Source organism: Myotis lucifugus, unplaced genomic scaffold, assembly GCF_000147115.1.
Source record: "Myotis lucifugus unplaced genomic scaffold, Myoluc2.0 scaffold_393, whole genome shotgun sequence".
Taxonomy (NCBI): Eukaryota; Metazoa; Chordata; class Mammalia; order Chiroptera; family Vespertilionidae; genus Myotis; species Myotis lucifugus.
In genome coordinates this window covers 339,232-362,769 of record NW_005871441.1, presented here as the reverse complement: position 1 = coordinate 362,769, position 23,538 = coordinate 339,232, and the positions used below count along the sequence as shown (strand labels likewise).

General features: G+C 42.3%; 1 protein-coding gene across 1 annotated transcript in view; it reads right to left on the bottom strand.

Annotated features, from left to right (window-relative positions):
• CTNNBL1 (catenin beta like 1) overlaps positions 1–23,538 on the bottom strand; it is a 169,537-nt gene that overhangs the window by 13,815 nt on the left and 132,184 nt on the right. Inside the window, exons 12-13 of the mRNA XM_023743477.1 lie at positions 6,290–6,387; positions 3,760–3,840 (exon numbers count right to left, since the gene is read on the bottom strand). Coding sequence (XP_023599245.1) covers positions 3,760–3,840; positions 6,290–6,387 — 179 coding nt within the window. The remainder of the gene's footprint in view (positions 1–3,759; positions 3,841–6,289; positions 6,388–23,538) is intronic.

Sequence of the window (23,538 nt, the reverse complement as noted above, 5' to 3'; positions counted from 1 at the left end):
CAGATCCTGCAAAATCTCGCAGTACTAGGGAAGAAAATGCGTGTGTATGTGGAGGCGTGGTGGTGCAAATAGTCCTTATAAAGAAAATGAAAGGTTCTCTGGCTACCCCTCCATGCCAGGCCCGTTCATGTGTGTTATATCTATGCCAGTAATCCCTACATATGTAATTCCTTAAAAACACACAGGTTGGGACGTATGCCTTAAAATCAAAACACCAGTAAGGAAGAAAATAAGGCTAGGGCAGTTAGGCTATTTGTCCACAGCTGGAGAACCAGACTAAGCCTGGCTCTGAAGGCTAGCCAGACTCCCCTGACACCTTCTGCTCCTGGATTTAACTTCGCACTTGCCCCCAAACTTAACTTGCCTTCCCAGTGCCCCTCCTTTGCTCCTGTTTTCTCTTGATTGGAAATGCCCTAATGACTCTACCTTTTAAGGTTCAGCTTGAATCTCGCCTCCTCCACAAACTAAGGGTGACTCTACGTGCAGGCAACTTCTCCCTGCTCCCTGGACACCTCTAGCCCTCAGCACCACTCCTGGGGTCCATTCTTCTATTAGTACTTTCACCCTCCTCCCCCCGCCAGTGCCAAGCCCAGGGCCTTGCACAAAGCAGGTGCTTAAGAAATATCTGCCAAATGACTGGATTCTCTCCAGTGAATCTTGGTCAACAGCAAACCATGAACACTTGCACTGTACCCATGGAAGTCTGAAGTTTATAGAAAACATGATGGCTCTGGGACACTAAAAATGTCAATACCCGATTCCCACTATCTAAGATTTGTTGTTGCTGTTGTTGACTTGGCAAAGTATGTGAGATATTTATTTATTACTGATCTGTCAAGATCATCAAATGCCTGAGAAATAAGCATTCAATTTAAGTCAATAAATACATGCCGAGTTCCCAATGGGTGTAAGACACCCAAGTTTAATGGAGGTGGGATGGGGTGAGGCGATACATTTTGTATGACTTAAGAGAGAAGAGTGCATGAAGGAGAGGTGAAAAAGAGGTCGCTTTGTTCTAAGTCACTTTACACCGTGAGGTGGCTTCATCTGCCAGGATAGAGCCCGAGTGCTGGCAGAAAGCACTGCTCACAAATGCATCCCTCGCCCCCACCCGCCCGTCTCTCTGAGCAACACGGAGGTTGCTGAGTGCTAATGGCCTTGGAATGTTTGCCATGCCCAGCAAAACGGCCTTGGCATCCAGGAGACAGATGTTTGTCAGGGAATGGCAGGGGCCTGGTGCCTGTGGCACACACAAGCGCCGTGAGTGCTGGGGAGAGTGGCTGCAGAGATTACTCTCCGTCAGTGCGCATCAATTTCACACCCTCTTCAGTGCTGATAATAGATAATCTTGTGGGAAGCAGGCCAAGTTTCCTAACAGCTACAGGCAAGCTGCAACCTGACGGCCAACAGCTTACCTGGTCTCCCTCAAAAAAGAAAAAAAAAGCAAAAGCCTATTTCAGTTTCCTTTCAAACGAAGCAAGTGATGGTACCAACACTCTGGTTTGCTTGAGCGACTCCTCTGGGAACCTGGAAGGAGGAAGCTCTTAGGAAAGGCCTGCCTGGCTTACTTAAAGTTACACAAGAATAATAAAGGAAGCTGGGAAAATCTAGCAACAGCAGCAGCTTTCAGTTACTGAGCAAGGTACTTTATATGCCATACTTAGTATTCATAATAATACCGAACAGGAGATGTTATTTCCATTTTACAGGTGAGAAAACCAAAGCTCAGAGAGGTCAACACATTTGTCCAGGGTCTCAGAGCTAGGAAGTGGCAGAGCAGAAATTCACATCTACTCGGCTGCTGCTCCGTCACTGATTAACCCCTCATAGTGCTCTTTATCCCATTTTAAAAAAATGGCAGTTACCAAAGGATGTTCACCTGAACCTGAGGGAAAACATTAAGCTGGAGGGTATCTTGGAAATTGCCTTTGCTGATACTGTGTTATGGCTATGAAACCGGGGCTACATGCGGCTCGGTGACAAGGCATGGCTAGGCAGTGGTTTAGAGGTGGTGGTGCCTGCATTACACGTCTAGGTCTCCTGGCTCCCAGGTGCTCCTCTGCCACCCCTGAAAATCTCCATCAGCAGATAAATGAGGGAGTCCCCCAGACCTGTTGTTCCAACTATTTCCTTACAAAAGTCTAGGGAAATTTCAATTCGTTTCTAATTATCATTCAGACAGAGAGAATGTATTACTCCATCACTTTAATGATCACTAAGTGTCCATCATGTACAAGTTACTGCAAAGGGAATAAACGATGGAAAAGGAGAGCTTAATCGAAGAACAAAGAGGGGGTGGGTGTGTGGAATGAAAGGACTGTGTGTGGGACATGCTAGAGCCTGAAGTCCAGCCTCAGAATTTAGAGCCTCTGCCTTTTCTCTTGTAGTAGCATCACTGCATAAAAGAATAAAGTCCCAGCCAATCAATCCAATCAATCAACAAACATCTGAGGACTCACTAGGCCTAGGGAGCATGGGGAAATCACAAGAACGATACACGGTTGCCTGTCCACTGGTATTCACACATGAAGGTGTTTTTCGTGTAAGGGGAGGCAAAGAGAAAAAGGCATAGTCTTTGCCAGCCTTGTGCTCTCACCCTGGCCTGCAGCATAGACGGAGGCGGGCACTGAAACGGCTCCTCCACCAGGGAGGTTCAAACACCAAGTGGATCTTTAAGGCGAGAAGTAAAAAAGAGAATGGAGCGATATAGCAAATCAAGATCACAAGGAAGATGAGGTCTATTTCAGACTTTGAGAAAAAACAAGAAAAAGATCATTATGCAATGTGACCAAAGACTAAGGAATGTCTTGTAGGAGAGAAAATATGAATTGAACATCAAAACAGATATGAAAACCTGCCCTCATTAAGGAGGCAGATGAGAAAGCTACAGAGGCCAGAGGTAGAAGAGAACAAAATGGAAGCAGGTAAATAACACAGGAGGTAGTAAGCAAAGCCCCACAGGGAAAAAGACTAGCACAGTGATGGCGAACCTATGACACGTGTGTCAGAGGTGACACGCAAACTCATTTTTGGTTGATTTTTCTTTGTTAAATGGCATTTAAATATATAAAAGAAATATCAAAAATATAAGTCTTTGTTTTACTATGGTTGCAAATATCAAAAAATTTCTATATGTGACACGACACCAGAGTTAAGTTAGGGTTTTTCAAAATGCTGACACGCCCAGCTCAAAGGGTTCGCCATCACTGGACTAGCACGTTTCATTTCCCTCAGCAACCATCAGCATAAGAAAATTAGCGTCAGTTGTGTAGAACCTGTGTGGGTTTTGCTGAAACACACCTGAGCTTCCCTTTTCTAGTCTCCAGCTTTTCATCTCTGGATGGGGGAATTGGATCCAACAACCTCGCAGTCTCCTTTCAGCTCTTACGCCCTGTGATCACCCTTCCTCCAATGCTTCCCTATGACTACAGACACCAGCAAGTGTGTGCATTAGCACACGCTGCCAATGTGGTGCAAGTCCCAGCAGTGTACTTGGGTTGACTTTCTAAGAGAAGCTCTTGTCAAGGGTATTAGAACGATCCCCCAGACTCGGGCCAGACCTGGCTCAATCCCACACAGCCTTCCTCCTGAAGGACTTTCACTCTTGTCAGAGGAGCTCTGCTCTTGCAAGCTGTTAGATGACATACAAAGGCAGACGGCACCTTAGCCCTTCCTGTTCTGCGGGTAAATATAAGGTGCGCAGGGGATCCAAACGGAGTGCAAGCCAATAGCTGGCGAAAGACAGGCAGGGATACATACATGCTTTTCCCCTTCAATCTTCTTGTCGGCCACCTGCATTGCATCCAGATATTTAAAATGCAACTCCATCAGTCTGTCAACCTGAAAGAGATATTCCACAGGCATGAGTGAGAAGGAAAGAGAATGTCAAGGCAAAAGGAAGGGGGAGCTCTGATTCATCTCTGTCACTCCTTATAAAGGGAGATCCACTCTACCACTCCTACATGGGAGATCAGCTTTGCTTATGGACACATCAGGAATGGATTAAAGAGCTGCACGGAACAAAGCAACACAGTCCCATTCCCCAAAGAACGCGATGTATCCCCACCCTTTCGAGGACTCCCATGAATTCAAGTTGTTATAAACAAATAAATAAATAAAACTTCAATCCCCTTCGTGCAAAGAGAAGGAGCTTGAAGTTACATACTTGATATTCACTTAGAACTTTACAGAATTTTTTTTTTTTAGAACTGAAACCTTTCATGTTCAGATTCTGCCCCAGAGCTGATTTTTTTAAAAAAGGTCTGAGTAAAATTTCTTTAGTTGCTTTTGAGTCAGAAGAGAGTGCAAGAAAAACTCCTTCAGCAACTTAAAAAGAACCTGACTTTTGCTCAGCAACAATTCAAAAATCAGTTTTAAACTTAACAAAAGTCATGCTTCAAACATGGCCTGAGGAACACTCAGTAGGTCTGAAAAAGTTTCCTGTTCCCCTAAGACTTCTGAAAGATTGAAGGAATACCATGAAGCCAGCCTAGACTTCTAACCCATCTCTTTACTAGGTTGGCAACCCTGGTGTTTACCCAGGAGCTGTTAATGGTTAATAGCCGAAGTTGCTTCAACATGGCATCAGAGAGTCCAGGAAGACTGCACCCAAACCCTCTCTGGAAACAACGATGGATCTAAGACAGGGGTGGGCAAACTTTTTGAGTCGAGGGCCACAATGGGTTCTTAAACTGGACCGGAGGGCCGGAACAAAAGCATGGATGGAGTGTTTGTGTGAACTAATATAAATTCAAAGTAAACATCATTACATAAAAGGGTACAGTCTTTTTTTTTTTTTTTTAGTTTTATTCATTTCAAACGGGCCGGATTCGGCCCGAGGGCCGTAGTTTGCCCACGGCTGATCTAAGATCTTACATATATTTTCATGTCTATTATTTCCTTAGGCCTTACAAAAACCTGACAAGGTAGGCAGAAAAGATAGATTACAACCCTAATTTCAAAGGTGAGGAAACTGAAGCACAGACATTAAATGTCAGGAGGGGACATGATTGCTAAGATGTTCTGTGCCCTAACCTGATGGCCTTTTCACCATGCTACACTGCTAGCGAGAGAAGAAAAAATGGTTAGAGGTCGGCTCAAAGAGACAGTCTTAAAATCTCTCCAAAGTCGGGGGGAAATGTAGCCTTACCTTGGACATAGGAAAGAAAGTTGTTGTAAGTTAAAAAGGGCCTTTGCCCGGCTGGTGTGGCTCAGAGGTTGAGCATCGACCCATGAACCAGGAGATCACGTTTCAATTCCCCATCAGGGCACATGTTTGGGTTGCAGGTTCGATCCCCAGTAGAGGGTGTGTAGGAGGCAGTTAATCAATGATTCTCATCATTGATGTTTCTATCTTTCTCTCCCTTTCCCTTCCTCTCTCTGAAATTCATTTTAAAAAAAAGACACCCAACAACATTAAAAAAGAAAAAGAAAAAAAAGGGGAGGCTTTGGTCCTTAATTTTTACTCATCTGGAATTACCTACTTATGTCTAGTATGATAAAATACACAGGCTTTCTGGACTTAGGCAGCCTGGGTTCAAATCTCAGTTCTGCTTTTTAACTGGGTGATCTTGGGCAAGTCACATAATGTCTCTAAGTGTCAATTTCCTTATCTGTAAATGTGAATAATACTGTATTACCCAATCCTAGTAGTCACCCACTAAATGATAGTTCTTATTCTCTTCAAACACGTATGGTTTGGCATGCTAGATAACTATAGAATATTTATCTAATCTCATTTACATGGTCAGTCCCATATTCCATAGCCCATCTAGAATAGGCTCTACCATTTCTTTTAGCATCATCTTCATTTTCATTACCACCACCTAGTAAGACTTCATTTGATCTTTATCTCATTGACTCTTCAAGATGGGTATCAATGACTTCATTTTAAAGCCAAGGAAAATGAGGCTCAGAGTAGCACATGTCTCAAAAGTGGCAAAACCAGGCTCAAATCCATACATCTGAATCCAAAGTGCATGTTTTCAGTCACTCTGCTATGATGTCTCTCATCACCCTCCCCACCCCCAATCCTATTGTAATCTAAAACCCCCTTTAAAGTGCTAATTGATACTACCCTATGATGTTACTACTCCCAGGGGAATGCACTTGGAGATGAAAGACAGAATAACCAGACAAACCTTTCTCATCCAAAGCAATGGGGCCCAGACGCGGAAGAAGATATTTTAGGGCAGGAACAATCAACCCAGCACCCTTCAGACTGCATCAGGTAAGAGCCCTTCTATCACCAGCGGTCTGGTCCCATTCTTACAGTCCATCAAGCACTCACCTTCTCACTGTCATTTTCAGTGAATTTATTCAGCAGCCGGGTTCGCTGTTGCCCTCTTAGGTTCCGCAGGAGGGAAGCCAGGATCGAACAGACATGCTCTGGGTTGGGAAGGAGGAAAGAAAACATGCTGTGATCAGGGCAGTAATTATTACCTCTTCAAGCTTGGTCTGGTTCTATTGAAGGGAATAAGGAGGCCTTCCCTGACTGCTGCTATTGATTAATAAGATAAGAGCCTAAACTGTGTCATTGGAAACTGAACTGGTCTTCACGTACTGCATAAGAAATGTATTCAATAGGGATGATACCTTCAAGGCCAACTTGAGCAAATGAATCAAAACTAAGAATCTCTATTCTGCCTGGAATTAATTGATTTTTATTGTCCACAACAGAACTTCAAACTAATCCCCCCTTTACAGAAATAATCTGTAGAAAGAATATGAATACTGGCCATGAGATGAGCATATAATGAATAAATAAGACATGTTCATCATATTCTCAAATTACCTTATCACTTTCCCAAGTAAATATCCCAGAATTAAATAAGAAATATGATAGGGCCCCAGTGCAACCACTTACATTCTGGTGCAGCTAAAACCCCCACTTTAGGTTTAAAGCAGCTGGACAGCAAGTACTTCAAAACGGTAATGATGCTTTTTGAGTTCACAAAACCCATGGGCATTATTATGAGGTACTATTCTTCTACCCCTGGGAAGAAGAGGGTAATTGAAGGGTATACTAAGGCTTCAGCTGTAAAGAGATTCTTTTCTTTAAAAAGAATTTTTTAAAATCAAGAATAATGACCTTGAAAAGGAAGTGGCAAAAGTCTATTCATGGAAAAATGGCCAAGTTTATTTTGAACTAAAATGCACATGGTGTGGAACAATAAATATTCTATTTGATAAGTGACTGAAGGGCATCTTCAAGTGCCAAAGTTACCTTGAGTTTTCAAAAATCACTTGACTATTAACTAAAGTCACAAGTAAGCATTCTTATTGTAGCATAGATAACAATTATTGTATTTGTTTTATTTCCTCACTTGTATCAGAAGCATCCCCCACCTCTTCATTTCCCTGTTGTCTTAATGCTGGAGTTATTTAGTCCTTAGACTATTTTCTACCCACATTCACTTCCATGGGGATCTCATTTAGTCCCATGGCTTTAAAAACCATTTACATGCTGACAACTCCCAAATTTGTTGCTATAATTCAGTCCTATTCTCTGGATGCAGACTCATACATTCAACTGTCTGCCTGCTCTTTCTATGTGGTTGTCCAAGATCCTTTAAACTTAACATGTCCCAAACCAAGCTTTCGATCTTCCTCCTTAAACCTGTTTCCCATGGTCTTTTCCATCTAGTTAATGGCAGCCAGGTTCTCCAGTTTCTCAAGCCAGAAACAGTAAAGATATTCTTAATTCTCTTTTGTCACATGAACCACAGGAAACTTTGTCAGCTTTACCTTCAAATTATATCCAGAATCCCATCTCTTCTTACTGAGGCCCCACAGTCACTACTCTGGTCCACACCACCATCATCTCTTGCTTGGAATATTCAACAGCCTATTTGTGGGTCTCTCTCTGTTTCCACTCTTGCCCCCTTTGGCCTAATCTCTATAGAGGAGTCAGAATGATCCTTTTTTAACCTAAAGTTGAATCCCATCATTCTTCTACTTAAATACCCTCCAATGGCTCCTCTACTCGCTCAGCCTAAATGCTGTTTCTAACGCCAGGCATGCTCCCTGAGCCTCTGCACTTGCTATTTCCTCTGCCTGAAATGCTCCTCATCAGATTATCTGCATGGCCTAATCTTCAAGTCTACTTTTACTCAACTGTCATCTCCTCAATGAGGCTTTCCTCTGACTACCCTATTTAAAAATGCAATGCCCAACATTATTCCCAAGTCTTATCCCATCTCTTTTTCTTTAGCATGCATTATCTTCTAAAATACTATGTTTACTTATTTATTTTGTTCACTGCCTCCCTTCAATTAGAATATAAGCTCCACAAAGGCAGGGATTTCAGTCTGCTTCAGTCATTGCTATATCCGAGGTCCTAAAACAATGCCTGGCACATAGTAGGTACTTTGAAAAATACTTGCTGCATGAATGGGAAGAAAGCAGGCTCTCGATACAAGTTTTTGGTGGTGGTGGTGGGGCGGGGAACAGAACAAACCAACCAACCATTCTTGAATTCTGGATATCTGTCAAATGCCTTCAAATAACTTTCACCCTTTTGTATATTTTTTGCATTTGAGATTAGTGGAACTACCATTTTCAATAAAACTAGAAGCCTGGTGCAAGAAGGTATGGTGCCTAGGCCTGGCCAGCAATCAAAGCACAAGCGTCTGGTATGGAAGGGCAGGTCCCAGCTGTCCCAGCTGACCTCTGGGCCCTGGGTAGCACTTGGGACCCCCCTCTGCCTGAATCACGGCGCCCAAGTCCCTAAGCGGAGATGCGGTGAGCACAGCCAGACGCCGCAGGCCGGGGCACAGCATGGGCCTCTGGGCCTCCCAGCAGTGCCGCACGGAAGATGGGCAGGCAGCACTCTCTCTTCTGTAGTCTTAGTGGCTGCGGCCCGGCTCACCCGGAAGACGCTGCATGGGTGCGGGGTGGGCTCCTAGAAGGTACCTAAGTGTAGGGTAGCAGGGGGAGTGAGTGCAAGCTCGACAGACACCCCGCATTCTCACTGCACCTCCATCCTGTCACCCCTGCCCCCAGGTAGCCGGTGAGAAGTCACAGCGCTTCACCAACGCCCGCCATGTTCCGCGCCACCCCTTGGTGGTCAGCGCACGTCATAGCCAGAGGTGGAATGACCGTCTGAGGGGGCAATTTGCATATTAGGCTTTTATTGGATAGCTCTAATCAGTAGATTCAATTCTTTTAAGTATAAAGTTTTTCTTAAAATATATCTTCATAAGACCCAATATCTTTCAACTTTTACGTAAAGCTGGGGTTGAGGTGGTATAATCTCCATCTTGAACAAAAGGAAGGGAGCAGGGAACAGGGAGAAGGGTGGGGTGAGGGTAGAAGGCGGAGTGGACAGAACAGGCACTGTTTTCACAGGAAGGTAAACAACATTATGAACCCAGGGTAAGATCAGTGCACCAAGACAGCTAAGCACAGGGTGAGAAAGTAAGATAAGAAAGGGCGGCCTTTGAGGTACATGTCAGGGAAAGTCCTCTGACCTCTGTATGCCAAGGAGAGAAGACTAGAGGAAGAAGGAGTGGGGGATACATCAGTTCTGCAATTTGGGGCCAAGCCAAGTTAGAATATGGCTCTGATCTCTTGAGCTGGTGAACAGATGCAGGACAGGCCATAATAAATGCAGTGAATTCTAACAAGCTCAGTTCTGAAACTGAAATTATCATGACAACTGGTAACAATTTCCATGAATATACAGGACAAGCTGACAAACGTTGAGGAAAAAAGTTCTCATAGATTATCTGGGCCAAGTCTCTCATTGTATAGGTAAAACTATTGAGGCACCTCAGAGAAGTGACTTGTCTGCACAGCTAATTGGCAAAAGAGGTAGAACTAAAACTTCAGATCACTCAGTCAATCATTTACTGACCACTTTTTTCTGTGCCAGGCAAGCACTCAGTGCTCAGGGCCCCAGGACAAACAACACAGTATCCCTAACCTTAAGGTACTCTTTATTTAGTGGGCAAACAAAATAATACCTGGTAATTACAGTGCGTGTGACAAGCTCCTTCCGTGAGGTAGGCATAGGAGACTTGAGGATCCCAGAACAGAGATACCTGACCTAGATGGATTCCCATTGGAGGAGCCAAACAAGCAAAACCCAGCCATGGCCAACAGCTAGGCAAAGAGGAGCGAGCATTCCAGGCAGAAGGAACAATATATGCAAAGGTCAGTGTGGATGGAGTGCCACATTCGAGGGGTTGAGGGGGAAGGGGAGGGAAGGGCAGTAAGATGGGCAAAGGCCAAACCATGAAGAAAAGTGACAAGAATCCACCGACAAATTTTAAGCTGTAGAGAGACAAGATTCTGAGTTTAGACCAATCCTGGCAACTATATTAGTATTCCTTTTAGAGATCAGGATCAGGATCAGGATCAGGAAAATGTTTTCTTCCTGATGAATTTTTTGTGCTTCTTATCAGGGTTTCCTTTTTGCCTTGGCTATTAGAAAACTCAACCACAGGAAGCAATTTCTTATTGATGCCCTCTATTCTCTACCAATACATTTTAAAATAAAAGCAATGGTAAAACCAAACTATACAAAAAGGTATAAAATAGACTCAACAAATACTTATTGAGCATCTACTAAATATATTTCTTTTCCCATACTCCTCTCACTACCCTATTCCTCGCACCCAAGAAAAATAACCTACGAAAGTATACTGTGTACATTTTCGGAGAAGAAATTATAATATATATATTTTCCATATATTCTGTACTATACCTTTCCATATCAGCACACACTTTTTTTTTTTTAAAGCTATCTATAATTCCACTGAATCTTGTCATAATTTAACTTGTGCCTCAATCTTGGGCATTTTAGGTGGTTTCCAGTTTTTGGTTGTATTGTTTTTGCTATTAGAAACAATGCTGCAATAAATATTCAAGTACACAATTTTGGCAACTTTTGCATGTATATTCTTAGGGTAAATCCCTAGCAGTGGAATTGGTGAGTTAAAAGGTACTGATATATAGAATGTTAAAAGACACAAATACTTCCACTCTCTCTGCCTTCCCAAAAGGCTGTACCAATAATGCTTCTACTCCACACACAGAATGGAAGTATGGAAATAGCCTATATAATAAAGCAGTAATATGCAAATTGACCATCACACTCTCACACAAGATGGATGCCCCCATGTGGTCACAAGATGGCAGCCACAAGATGGCCAGCAGGGGAGGGCAGTTGGGGGGGACCAGGCTGGCAGGGGAGGGCAGTTGGGGGCGACTAGCTAGCAGCAAAGGAGGGCAGTTAGGGGCAACCAGGCCAGAAGGGGAGGACCAGGCCTGCAGGGGAGGACAGTTAGGGGAGACCTGGTTGGCAGGGGAGGGAAGTTAGGGGTGACCAGGTTGGCAGGGGAGGGCATTTAGGGGCGACCAGGCCTGCAGGGGAGGGCAGTTGGGGGCAACCGGGACTGCAGGGGAGGGCAGTTGGGGGCAACCGGGACTGCAGGGGAGGGCAGTTGGGGGTTATCGGGCCGGCAGGGGAGAGTAGTTGGGGGCGATCGGGCTAGCAGGGGAGGGCAGTGGGGGCGATCGGGCCAGCAGGGGAGGGCAGTGGGGGTGATCGGGATGGCAGGGGAGCAGTTAGGTGTCAATCAGGCTGGCAGGGGAGTTGTTAGGGGGTGATCAGGCTGGCAGGCAGAAGCGGTTAGGGGCAATCAGACAGGCAGGCAGGTGAGCGGTTGGGAGCCAGCAGTCTCGGATTGTGAGAGGGATGTCTGACTGCTGGTCACCCCCTGTGGGATCATGGGATCGGGCCTAAACCGGCAGTCAGACATCCCCCAAGGGGTCCCAGATTGGAGAGGGTGCAGGCTTGGCTGAGGGACACTCCCCCCCTCCCCCAGTGCATGAATTTCGTGCATCGGGCCTCTGGCATATATATATATATTTGTTTTCCCATATCCTCACTCAGATTGAACTTAGAAATTATGACAACCTGATGGGTGAAAAACAGGATCTTCTCTTGATTAGCATGTTTTTGTTCTTGTCATGAATAAGGTTAAGCACATTTTCTGATGTTTACTGACCATTTGTATTGCTTTCTGTGTGAATTGGTGAATTGCTTGGCCTTATCTTTTGCCAATTTATATTTCTATGAGGCCCTTATAAATTAAGAATATTACAATTTTGTCATATATATTGCAAATATTTTCTCCAGTTAGACATTTGTCTTTTGACAAATTCTTATTCAAAGCTAAGATTTAGTACCACCATATTGTTTTGCTGTAAGCTGCTTCAAATTCTTATTTGAAAGTAAGTAGGGCACAGTAATAACTGTCACCATTTTTATTGTGTATCTATGACAGTAGGCTTATTTGAATCTGTATACAATTTTCCCATTGTTTCCCAATCCTCACTACTAAGCTACGAGAAAGGTACTATTCTCATCTCTATTTTATAAATGTAGAATCCAAAGCTCAGAGAAGTTTTTAAGTTATGTAAGGTCATGTCCTTGAGTAAGTGGTATGAGCTTAGACTTGAACCCAAGTTGTATGACTGTGAACTGTAAGCTGTTCATACTATATTACATGCATCATATATAAAAAAGGTAATCATCAAAGCTTTTAAAGGAAGATAAAAGAGACCAGAAACTAAGCCATGTGAAGTCTGAAAACCTGCGTCATGCGGGGCTCACTGTGTCCAAAAGATAGGCACTACGTAAATTTAAAAAATATTAAACAGTTTAATGAGAGGAAAATGAAGCAAAAGGCCACATGGAATAGGATGTCAATATACAACCCCCCTCTCTCTTTTACTGAATTACTTTTTCCAGAAGCAATTTCTACCAGAGTCCAAATAAAGAAGAGACTTTGGGTTTTAGGCAGTTCCACAAATACTGAACTTCTCAATCATTTTCTCTTTTAATCTTGCTGATTAAGAAGGATGAAAAAGAGCTGGAAAGAGAATGTTCTTTATATACCTCAACAAGTCAGGGGGTGGGGTACAGAGAGGGGATCGGAGCTGTAATTCTCAAAAGGAAAATGTAAAATACAGAAGAATCTGTTTTAGGGGGGCCCTAGATCATATCAGCATGTATTTCCATAGCTTATCCCAGCCTGGAGCAGAGATACCTTAATCAATTGCAGTGGTATTCTAAGAGCAAAGGTCATTTACCTATTTGTTTGGGATTTTAAGTAAAGTACAGCTTGTCAATTTCAGGAGACCTGAAGCTGCCTATGTTCCTTCCATCTGTCTCTCTGGGTGTTAGGGCTGGCCATCCATCACCAGTGCCTGCCAGATAGGAAAACACTTCAGCCACCCCAAGTTTTACACACACACACACACACACACACACACACACACACACACACACAGTTTCATTAGCCACTAATAAATGTAGCTTCCCTAGGAACAGATTTCAGCCCAAGGTGGTGTCAATTTTTCAAGCACCAAAAAGATGGGAGAGCTGCTGGCAGAGAGAGCAGGAGAGATAACAGGTTTATCTGCTGGCCAACACTGCTCAGCTACTCTGTCATTTCGACGGGATAAAATGGAGGTGAAGGATAGCTATGGAGTAGTCAACACAGACCAGGTAAACGTAGTGGCTCCACTGCGGAGAACAACCTCTCCAGCAGGGCGCAGGAAGAGCAGAACACAAACACACACCACCACCACCACCACTCCACACCCACTTCAGAGAGGGAAGGCCAAGAGAATCTACATTTTCAAGTCACTACGTAGGGAGGTAGAGGCCTTGGTAGAGTATCAGAGAGGAAGTCCTGAAATTGTGCCAGTGTGAACCCCTGCCTGCTGGGTGCCCTGCTCAGTAGTCAAACAACTGTCTGCCTCAGACACTAATTAGTGAAACTGCCTAAGGAGGTTTGGGGGGGTGGGGTGGAGGCTCTGGTCCATTCTTCCCCCAACTCAAATCTCTTCAGGGCCTCTTAAGGGTAATTAGCAATGGGTTAGACCCTTGGTTATACACTAAAAGGTTGATTCTCTAGGGTCAGTTAAGAGTTCTGTAATTTCAGAGCAGGGAGGAGAACTGGAAATCTTAGAATTCAACTTCTCTGGAGTTCTGAGTATAGAAACAATAGCCCTGATAAGGGATGTTATTTTCTTTGTGTCAAAAGTAATTTTTGGGGCCACTGGAATCTAGATCTACTGACAGACACTTTTGAGAATCTGATGGACCCTTATGCATGCTATATATATATGACATTTCCATGAAGGAGGCTCCTTGGTTAAGAACCCATGACCTGTATACCCAGATCGAAGGTCTTTCCAGAGGAGCACAACTGGACTGTATACCCAGATCGAAGGTCTTTCCAGAGGAGCACAACTGGACTGGCAGTCACTCCCATCAGTTTCTGTGTGTATCTTTTTTTGTCAAGAATAGAATGGATTAGGATTTCCCATTCAATTCTTTAAAAAAGTATGGTCCAACCCATATATCTGCTGTCTACAAGAGAACCACCTCAGAACGAAGGATTCACACAGACTGATGGTGGAGGGATGGGAAAAATTTTTTCAGGCAAATGGAAATAAAAAAAAAGCTGAGATAGCAATACTGACAAAATAGACCTCAAAATGAAGGCCATAACAAACAATAAGGAAGGCCACTTCCTAATACTACAGGGAGCAATTCAACAAGAGGATATAACTCTGGTAAACATATATGCACCCAATACAGGAGCACCCAAATACATAAAAAAACTCCTGGAAGATATCAAAGGAGAGATCGACAACAATACAATCATAGTAGGGGACTTTAATACCCCATTGACACCACTGGATAAATCCTCTAAAAAAAAATCAGCAAAAAGAAACAGCAATCCTAAATGACTCACTAGATCAGATGTAATTAATTGACATCTTCAGAACATTTCACCCCAGAGCTAAAGAATATACATTCTTTTCAAGTGCACACAGGACATTTTCAAAGATAGACCACATATTGGGACACAGACAAAGACTCCTCAAATTCAGTAAGATATAAATCATATCAAGCATCTTCTCAGATCACAATGGCATAATATTAGAAATCAAGTACAATAAAAACAATGAAAAAATATTAAACACTTGAGGCTAAATAGCATGCTATTGAACAATGATTGGATTACCAGAGAAATCAAAGAAGAATTAAAAAGCATCCTGGAAACAAATGACAATGAAAACACAACAATCCAAAATCTATGGGACACAGTGAAAGCAGTCCTGAGAGGGAAATTCATAGCTCTACAGGCCTACCCAAAAACAAAACAAAACAAAACAAAAAACAAAACAAAAAAACCCACAAGAAAAAATGGTAATAAATTATCTAACCCTACAACTTAAAGAATTAGAAAGAAAGCATCAGGAAAAGCCCAGAGGAAGCAGAAGGAAGGAAATAATAAAGATCAGAGCGGAAATAAACAACAGAGACCAAAAAAACGATACAAAAGATCAATAAAACCAAGAGCTGGTTCTTTGAAAGGATAAACAAGATTGATGAACCTATAGCCAGGCTCACCAAGAAACAAAGAGAGAGGACCCAAATAAACAAAATCAGAAATGAAAGAGGTGAAGTTACAACTGAACCCACAGACATACAAAGGACTGTAAAAAAATACTATGAAGCAATAAAACATTTTGAAAATGAAATGTATTTTAATAAACACTGCCTTTGTAATAAAAAAATACTATGAACAACTCTACTTCAACAAACCAGACAACCTAGATTAAATGGACATAGTCTTAGAAAAATACAAGCTTCCAAAACTCAATCAGGAATAATAATTAAAAAAAAAAACAACTGAATAGACCAATCACTACCGATGAAGTTGAAGTAGTAATCAAAAAACTTCCAGAAAACAAAATCCCTGATCTGGATGGCTTCACAGGGGAGTTTTACCAAACATTCAAAGAAGAATTAAAACCTATCCTCCTCAGACTATTCCAAAAAATTCAAGAGGAAGGAACACTTCCAAGCTCTTTCTATGAAGCCAGCATTACCTTAATCCCAAAACCAGATAAAGATACCACAAAAAAAAAAAAAGAGAATTACAGGCCAATATACCTGATGAATATAGATGCTAAAATCCTCAACAAAATTCTAGCAAATTGGATTCAGCATTACATTAGAAAGATCATACACCATGACCAAGTGGGATTTATACCAGGGATGCAAGGCTGGTATAATATCTGCAAGTCAGTAAATGGATATATCACATAAACAAACTGAGAGACAAAAATCACATAATCATATCAACTGATGCAGAAAAAGCATTTGATGAAATCCAACACCCTTTCCTGATAAAACTCTCAGCAAAGTGGGAATTCAGGGATCATACCTCAACATAATAAATGCCTTATATGACAAACCTACAGCCAACATCATACTCAATGGGCAAAAACTAAAACCATTTCCCCTAAAAACAGGAACAAGACAGGGATGCCACTTTCACCACTCCTGTTCAACATAGTACTGGAAGTACTAGCCATAGCACTCAGACAAGAAGAAATAAAAGGTATCCAAACTGGAAAAGAAGTAAAACTGTCATTATTTGCAGGTGACATGATATTGTACATAGAAAACCCTAAAGACTCTCTCAAGAAACTACTAGACTTACTAAATGAATTTGGCAATGTAGCAGGATACAAAATCAACACCCAGAAATCTATGGCTTTTTTATACACCAACTAGAGGCCTGGTGCATGAATTTGTGCATGGGTGGGGGAGGGGTCAAGGGGAGTTGGCCAGCCGGCCCCGCCCCTGATCGGGGGAGGGCAATGGGGGGGGGCAATCGGGGGTGGGGCCAGCCGGGGGGAGTGGCCACGGGCGGTTGGCTGGCCAGCCCCGCCCTCTGGTCAAAAGTAATTTGCATATTAGCCTTTTATTATATAGGATAATGAACTCACAGAGAGAGAAACAAAAAACAATTCCATTGACCATTGCAATAACAACAAAAAAAACCTAAGATACCTAGGAATAAACTTACCTAAGGAGGTAAAGGACCTGTACTCAGAAAACTATAGGATATTGAAAAAAGAGATAGAGGAAGACATAAAAAAAAATGGAAGAATATACCATGTTCATGAATTGATAGAATCAACATCATTAAAATGTCCATACTACCCAAAGCAATCTATAGATTCAATGCAATCCCCATTAAAATACCAACGGCATATTTCACAGACTTAGAACAAATTTTCCAAAAATTCATATGGAATAAATAAGACCCTGAATAGCTACAGCAATCCTGAGAAAGAGGAACAAAGTTGGAGGGATCATATTACCAAATACTAAGCTATATTACAAAGCAACTGTTCTCAAAACTGCCTGGTACTGGCACAAAAACAGACATATAGACCAATGGAACAGAACAGAGAACCCAGAAATCTATCCAAGCCATCATGCTCAGTTAATATTTGAGAAAGGAGGCAAGAGCATACAATGGAGTCAAGACAGTCTCTTCAATAAATGGTGTTGGGAAAATTGGACAGCTACCTGCAGAAAAATGAAACTAGACTACCAACTTATACCATACACAAAAATAAACTCAAAATGGATAAAGGACTTAAACGTAAGACAGGAAACCATAAAAATCTTAGAAGAATCCATAGGCAGCAAAATATGTTGTAGCAATATCTTTACTGATACAGCTCCTAGGACAATGGAAACTAAGGAGAAAATAAACAAATGGGACTACATCAAAATAGAAAGCTTCTGCCCAGCAAAAGAAACCATCAACAAAACAAGAAAGCCCACTGCATGGGAGAACATATTTGCCAATGTTATTTCCAACAAGGGTTTAATCTCCAAAATTTATAGGGAACTCATACAACTTAACTAAAGGAAGATAAACAATCCAGTCAAAAAATCGGCAAATGACCTAAATAGACACTTTTCGAAAGAAGACACACAGAAGGCCAAGAGACATATGAAAACATGCTCAAAGTCACTAATCATCTGAGAGATGTAAATTAAAACAACAATGATGTACCATCTCACACCTGTCAGAATGGCTATCATCAACAAATCAACAAACAACAAATGCTGGTGAGGATGCGGAGAAAAAAGAACCCTCATGCACTGCTGGTGGGAATGCACACTGGTGCAGCCACTGTGGAAAACAGTAGGGAGTTTCCTAAAAAAATTAAAAATGGAACTCTCATTTGACACAGTAATCCCACTTCTAGGAATATATCCCAAGGAATCAGAAACACCAATCAAAAAGGACATATGCACCTCTATGTTCATAACATCACAATTTACAATAGCTAAGATTTGGAAACAGCCTAAGTGCCCATAGCAAATGAGTGGATTAAAAAATAATGGAACACTACGCTGCTGTAGAAAAATAGGAACTCTTACCATTTGCAACAGTACGGATGGACCTAGAGAGCATTATGCTAAGCGAAATAAGCCAGTCAGAGAAAGATAAATATCACATAATCTCGCTCATTTGTGGAATCTAATGAACAACATAAACTGATGAACAAAAATAGATCCAGAGACATAGAAGCATTGAACAGACTGTCCAACCTCAGAGGGAAGGCAGGGGAGAAGGGAAGGGAGGGTAAGAGAGCAACCAAAGGACTTGTATGCATGCATATAAGCATAACCCATGGATGCAGACAGTAGGGAGGTGAGGGCATATGCTGGGGGGTGAGAGTGGCCAGGGAGAGGTCAATGGGGGGAAAAGGAGACATATGTATTATTTTAAACAATAAAGAATAATAAAAAAAAAGTATGGTCCAAGTTCCAATAGGTTAATACTGCCTCTCTCTGTGAGGAGAGCTATTTATGCATAAACAGGCTTGTTTACAACTCAGCCTATCAGTGTCCCATTGCTGAGAAAGACATGGGGATACACTGAGAGGATTAACTCCTGAATCACCTACTAGTGAATTAGTTAACCTTATGTGGAGCTTTGGAATCAGACAGACTTGGAGTCAAATCTTGCTTCTGGCACTTAGTAGCTGATTAGACTAACCATGATTAATCTCTGAGTCTCAGTTTTCTTATTTATAAAAGGGGCTATCTGCTCCATCTATTAAGTCCATTGTATCATATGAGATATGTACACAGTCGACACTCAACAGATACTAGTTTGAGATCTGCTGTACTCAAAGAGCATCGAAAGAGTCTCCCACCTATGCACCTATCAGAGATCACCATCTAACTCCTTCCATATCGCACCCTGATCACATGTCCACCACTGAACATGTTTCAGTCTGCCTGGGTCATCTTAATTAGCTCCTACTGAGAAACATAGGAATTTAGCCCTGGCCAGGTAGCTCAGTTGGTTAGAACATCATCCCTATATACTAAGGATGCAGGTTTGATCCCTGGTCAAGGCACATAGAAGAATCAACCAATAAATTATCAATAAGTGGAAAAACAAATCGATGCTTCTCTCTCTCCCTCTTCCTCTCCCTCTCTCAAATAAAAAAATTAAATTAAAAAAAGAAACATAGGAATTTAGATTGCTTTACTTTCTTAGCTGATAAAGCTATTTTCTATAATCCTAAAATGGGACAAGACCAACTTCACTCAGACTCCTTCCTCTCACAGTCAATGAACTGAAAACATAGCACATGTTCTGTAAAGGAATTAAAAAATACCTTCTCCTTTATGAGTTTTATAACCACAGGACAATTAATTACAGGCTATGAGATGGTACATACAGCAACCACACCTTTACTTGAACTTCTGAGTACCTCTTATGTAGAAAGTACCAAGGACTACAGAGATGAGAGAAGACAGTCCACTTTAGAGAAGCTTGTTGTCTTATGTGAGTAGGGCTAAGAAATATACAGCTACAATAAAGTACACAATTAACTGGCATATGGAATATGCATAGCACATATGTGAAGGGCCTCTAATCAGCTGGGGATTGGGTAGGAAAAAGGAGGGAATGGGTAAGGGTGGCTATACAGATTAAAAATTAGAAAGTCAGAGCTGGATTTGTTACATGGACAGGTGAGTTGCTGTGAGCTCTCAGTTCTTAAGTTTTTGGTAGTAAAGTTGCTAGACAGATAGAAGCCAGGATGTTGGGTTCTCTGGGCACATTTAATTCTGAAGCACAGACCTGGACCATATATTCCTGAAGTCAGGGATAAATGGAATACTACTACATTAACAAGTCTCCCAAGGTGGGTAGTGGGATAGGAGGTGAGGAACAGAGGGATGAAGGTGACAAGGTGCACAGTAACAATCCCTAAATGTGATGTCCTCATCCTTCTGTGCCAAGTGAAGTGGCTCCAGATTCCGGAGATAGCCTGCTTGCATCTCTGTAGAAGTTCTGGTCCCATAAGGTAGGGGAAGATGACATTTATCACAAAGGAAGAGGAGGCACTAGCAAGCTGAGCTGGGCCACAGGATAAAGCCTCTAAGGATCTTTGGCAGAGTAACTGACACTGAATCATCCATTTATTCATAAAACAGAATCCTACAATGTATAAGATAACAGTGTTTGGGGACAGAGACAATCAGACACTGATGCTGCCCCCCAGGTGCTTGAGGTCTATTCCATCTAAAATTACAGAAGGGGACAGTGAAAGGGAAAGGGCAGACACTACTGATGGAGAAATACTCTCCCAGACAGAGGGTCTGGGAAGACTGGTGGCACTTGAATTGAGCCTTCAAGAAGAGAAAAGGCAAGGAGAGAGCCTTGAAGAGAGAAAGGGCCGTGGAAATAAGGATATTCCAAGTAAATGGACAACCTTGAAGCAAAGGCATTAACCTGGAATTTTGCAAGGAATGAACCAAGAAATGAAAGAGGTAAGTGTGAGGGGAGGGAAGGGAGGATAAAGGTAATGAGACTGGAAAGGTGGAGGAAGGGTGCAGATATAATATAAATGCTGGACTATGGGAAGTGGACCCTAACCAATATCCTGATGGCCTGACATTTAGACACTGGCCCAGCCTGCCTGGTTGGGAAATGAATTCAGGGCCGCTCTGCCCACCCAACTTCAGAGACCTCCAGCAGCCCAAATGGTTTTAAAAATAAATAAATAAATAAATACACACACACACACACACACACACACACACACACACACACACACACACACTGAGTGGCCAGATTATTATGACCACCTGACGTTTGTAGGCAAATTAGCTATAATTTCATGCTGAAGTTGCCAGAGGGCCAGACCATTATAAATAGGGAAGCAGGTTGTTTACCACGACAGTAGAAGTGATTTTTTTCTGAAGATATGGGTAAACAACGCGATTTAACAGCCTTTGAACATGAGCCAGATTATTATGAGCACCCCATCAGTACTTCGTTGGGCTACCTTTTGCCTTCAATACTGTGGCGATTCTTCTTGGCATTGACTCCACGAGATGCTGAAAGGTGATGCAAGGAATCTGACACCATGCCTGATGAATAGCACTGTCCAGTTCTGTGAGATCTGATGGTTGTGGAACCAGCTGCCTGATGGCTCTTTTAACTTCGTCCCACAAATGCTCAATTGGATTGAGATGTGGTGATTGTGGGGGCCACCTAAGCAAGGAAAAGTCTCCCTCATGTTCTTGAAACCATTCCTGCACAATACGAGCACCGTGGCATTGCGCATTGTCTTGTTGATCAGCAGCGATACTTAGGTATGTTGTGCTATTTAGACGTTGGTCCACACGAATTAAAGGGCCCAAATCATGCCAGGAAAACATGCCCCAAACCATAACACTGCCCCCATCAGCTTGAAGGGTTGTACTCATGCATGTGGGGTGCATGCTTTCATGCTGTTTCCACCAAATTCTCACTCTGCCATCTGCATGATGCAACTGGAAATGTGATTCATCGGACCACATGACTTTTTTCCAATGCTCGACTATCCAATCCATGTGTTCCTGTGGAATTGGAGACGTTTTATCTTGGTAACTGCAGACAGCAAAGGTGTTCGAACAGGCCTTTGGCTTCCATATCCCACACAATGCAGTGTACGGCTAATTTGCCTACAAACGTCAGGTGGTCATAATATCTGGCCACTCAGTGTGTATGTGTATATATGTGTATGTATATATTTATATATCCCACATTCAAAGGCTGTTAAATCGTGTTGTTTTCCCATATCTTCAGAAAAAAATCACTTCTGTCGTGGTAAACAACCTGCTTCCCTATTTATAATAGTCTGGTCCTCTAGCAATTTCAGCGCGAAATTATAGCTAATTTGCCTACAAACGTCAGGTGGTCATAATAATCTGGCCACTCAGTGTGTGTGTGTATTACACACACACACACACACACACACACACACACACACACACACACACGTCAGCCTGAGTTCTATTCTTAGTAAAGAAATGGTCCCTGCACTTCAACCATCAGGCCCATGTCTTGGCAAGATTTTGCAGGGCTATTTGAATTCAAGGTCATGCTGCAGAGCTACTTTTGTTTCCACGGAACATCTAAGGCCATCAGCTCTTTTGTTTTAAGGAAATCACACAGCAGTGTTCTTCTCTCATTTCTAAAATTAAAACCATCTCTTTTTTATTGCTGCCCACCCTCCCTTCCCCACCCCCACCCCTGCCCCGAGCATCCTAGATAGACAGACATCCTGCTTTCTGGTAAGACTCCAGATGTGAACAGGATGTTTAAAATACCCTAATTAGATCGATCTTTACTTCGGCAGTGGTGTGTTAGAATACAGAATAATCTGTTCCATGCCTGGCACCGGCAACTGAAGGAGCAGGAGGCCCTGTCAAATCAAGCCTTAACATCACACTCCTCTGCCTTTATTATTATTTTTCCCTTTTTACATTTCATTATAATGGACATCTGCCTGGCAGGAAATGTGGTAACCCAAAAAGAGTCAGCCACTCCAGTTGAATATTGATGCAAGTCAAATCAAATGCTCTTCTCAAGACAGATGGATCTGTGTATCTATAAATAGCCCCTTTAACACATACACAAAATACATATATTCCTATTCTTACCAACATTTACTGAATCCTGAGCTTGCAGTAAGTCCTGGGTTAGACACTGGGGACTTAAAGAGGCAATAGTTACTGTAAACCTACTATATGCCTATGTATGCTTTACACATGTTGCATAATTTAATTCTCACAACAATCCTATGAACATGTTCTATTATTCTCCTTATTCTACAGATAAGAAACTAGAGATTCAGCTGAGAAAATAAATTTGCCTCCCAGGTTTCACAGCTAAAAAGCGACTATTAGTTCTACTATAGTAAAACTTGATTATTTTCCTCAAGTGTTAAAAAACACCCCAAAAGTATATAAAAAAAGCATTCAACCTCATTAGTTCTGCAAATAAAATCAAATCACGAAATAGTTTCATTTGATGAGGTTTTCAAAATAATGAATGCCAGAGGACTGTGGGGCGGTAAGCTCTCCCATGTTGCTGCACACATAGGCACATAGTAGGTTTGCAGTCCTGAAACCACTCTGCTACATGGCTCTCGCCAGTGACGGTAAGCTCCTCAAAGGCAGGGTGCACATCTTATTCATATCTACATCTTCAATATCTAGTCCTGTGCCAGGAGTTCAATCACTACTAAATCTGACATCCTAAAAACACTGTGGTAGTAAGAGTTAGCTGTGGGAGGTCTGTATGACCCCCGAGAGAGGGTCTGGAAGAGTCAAGTTCTGAATAA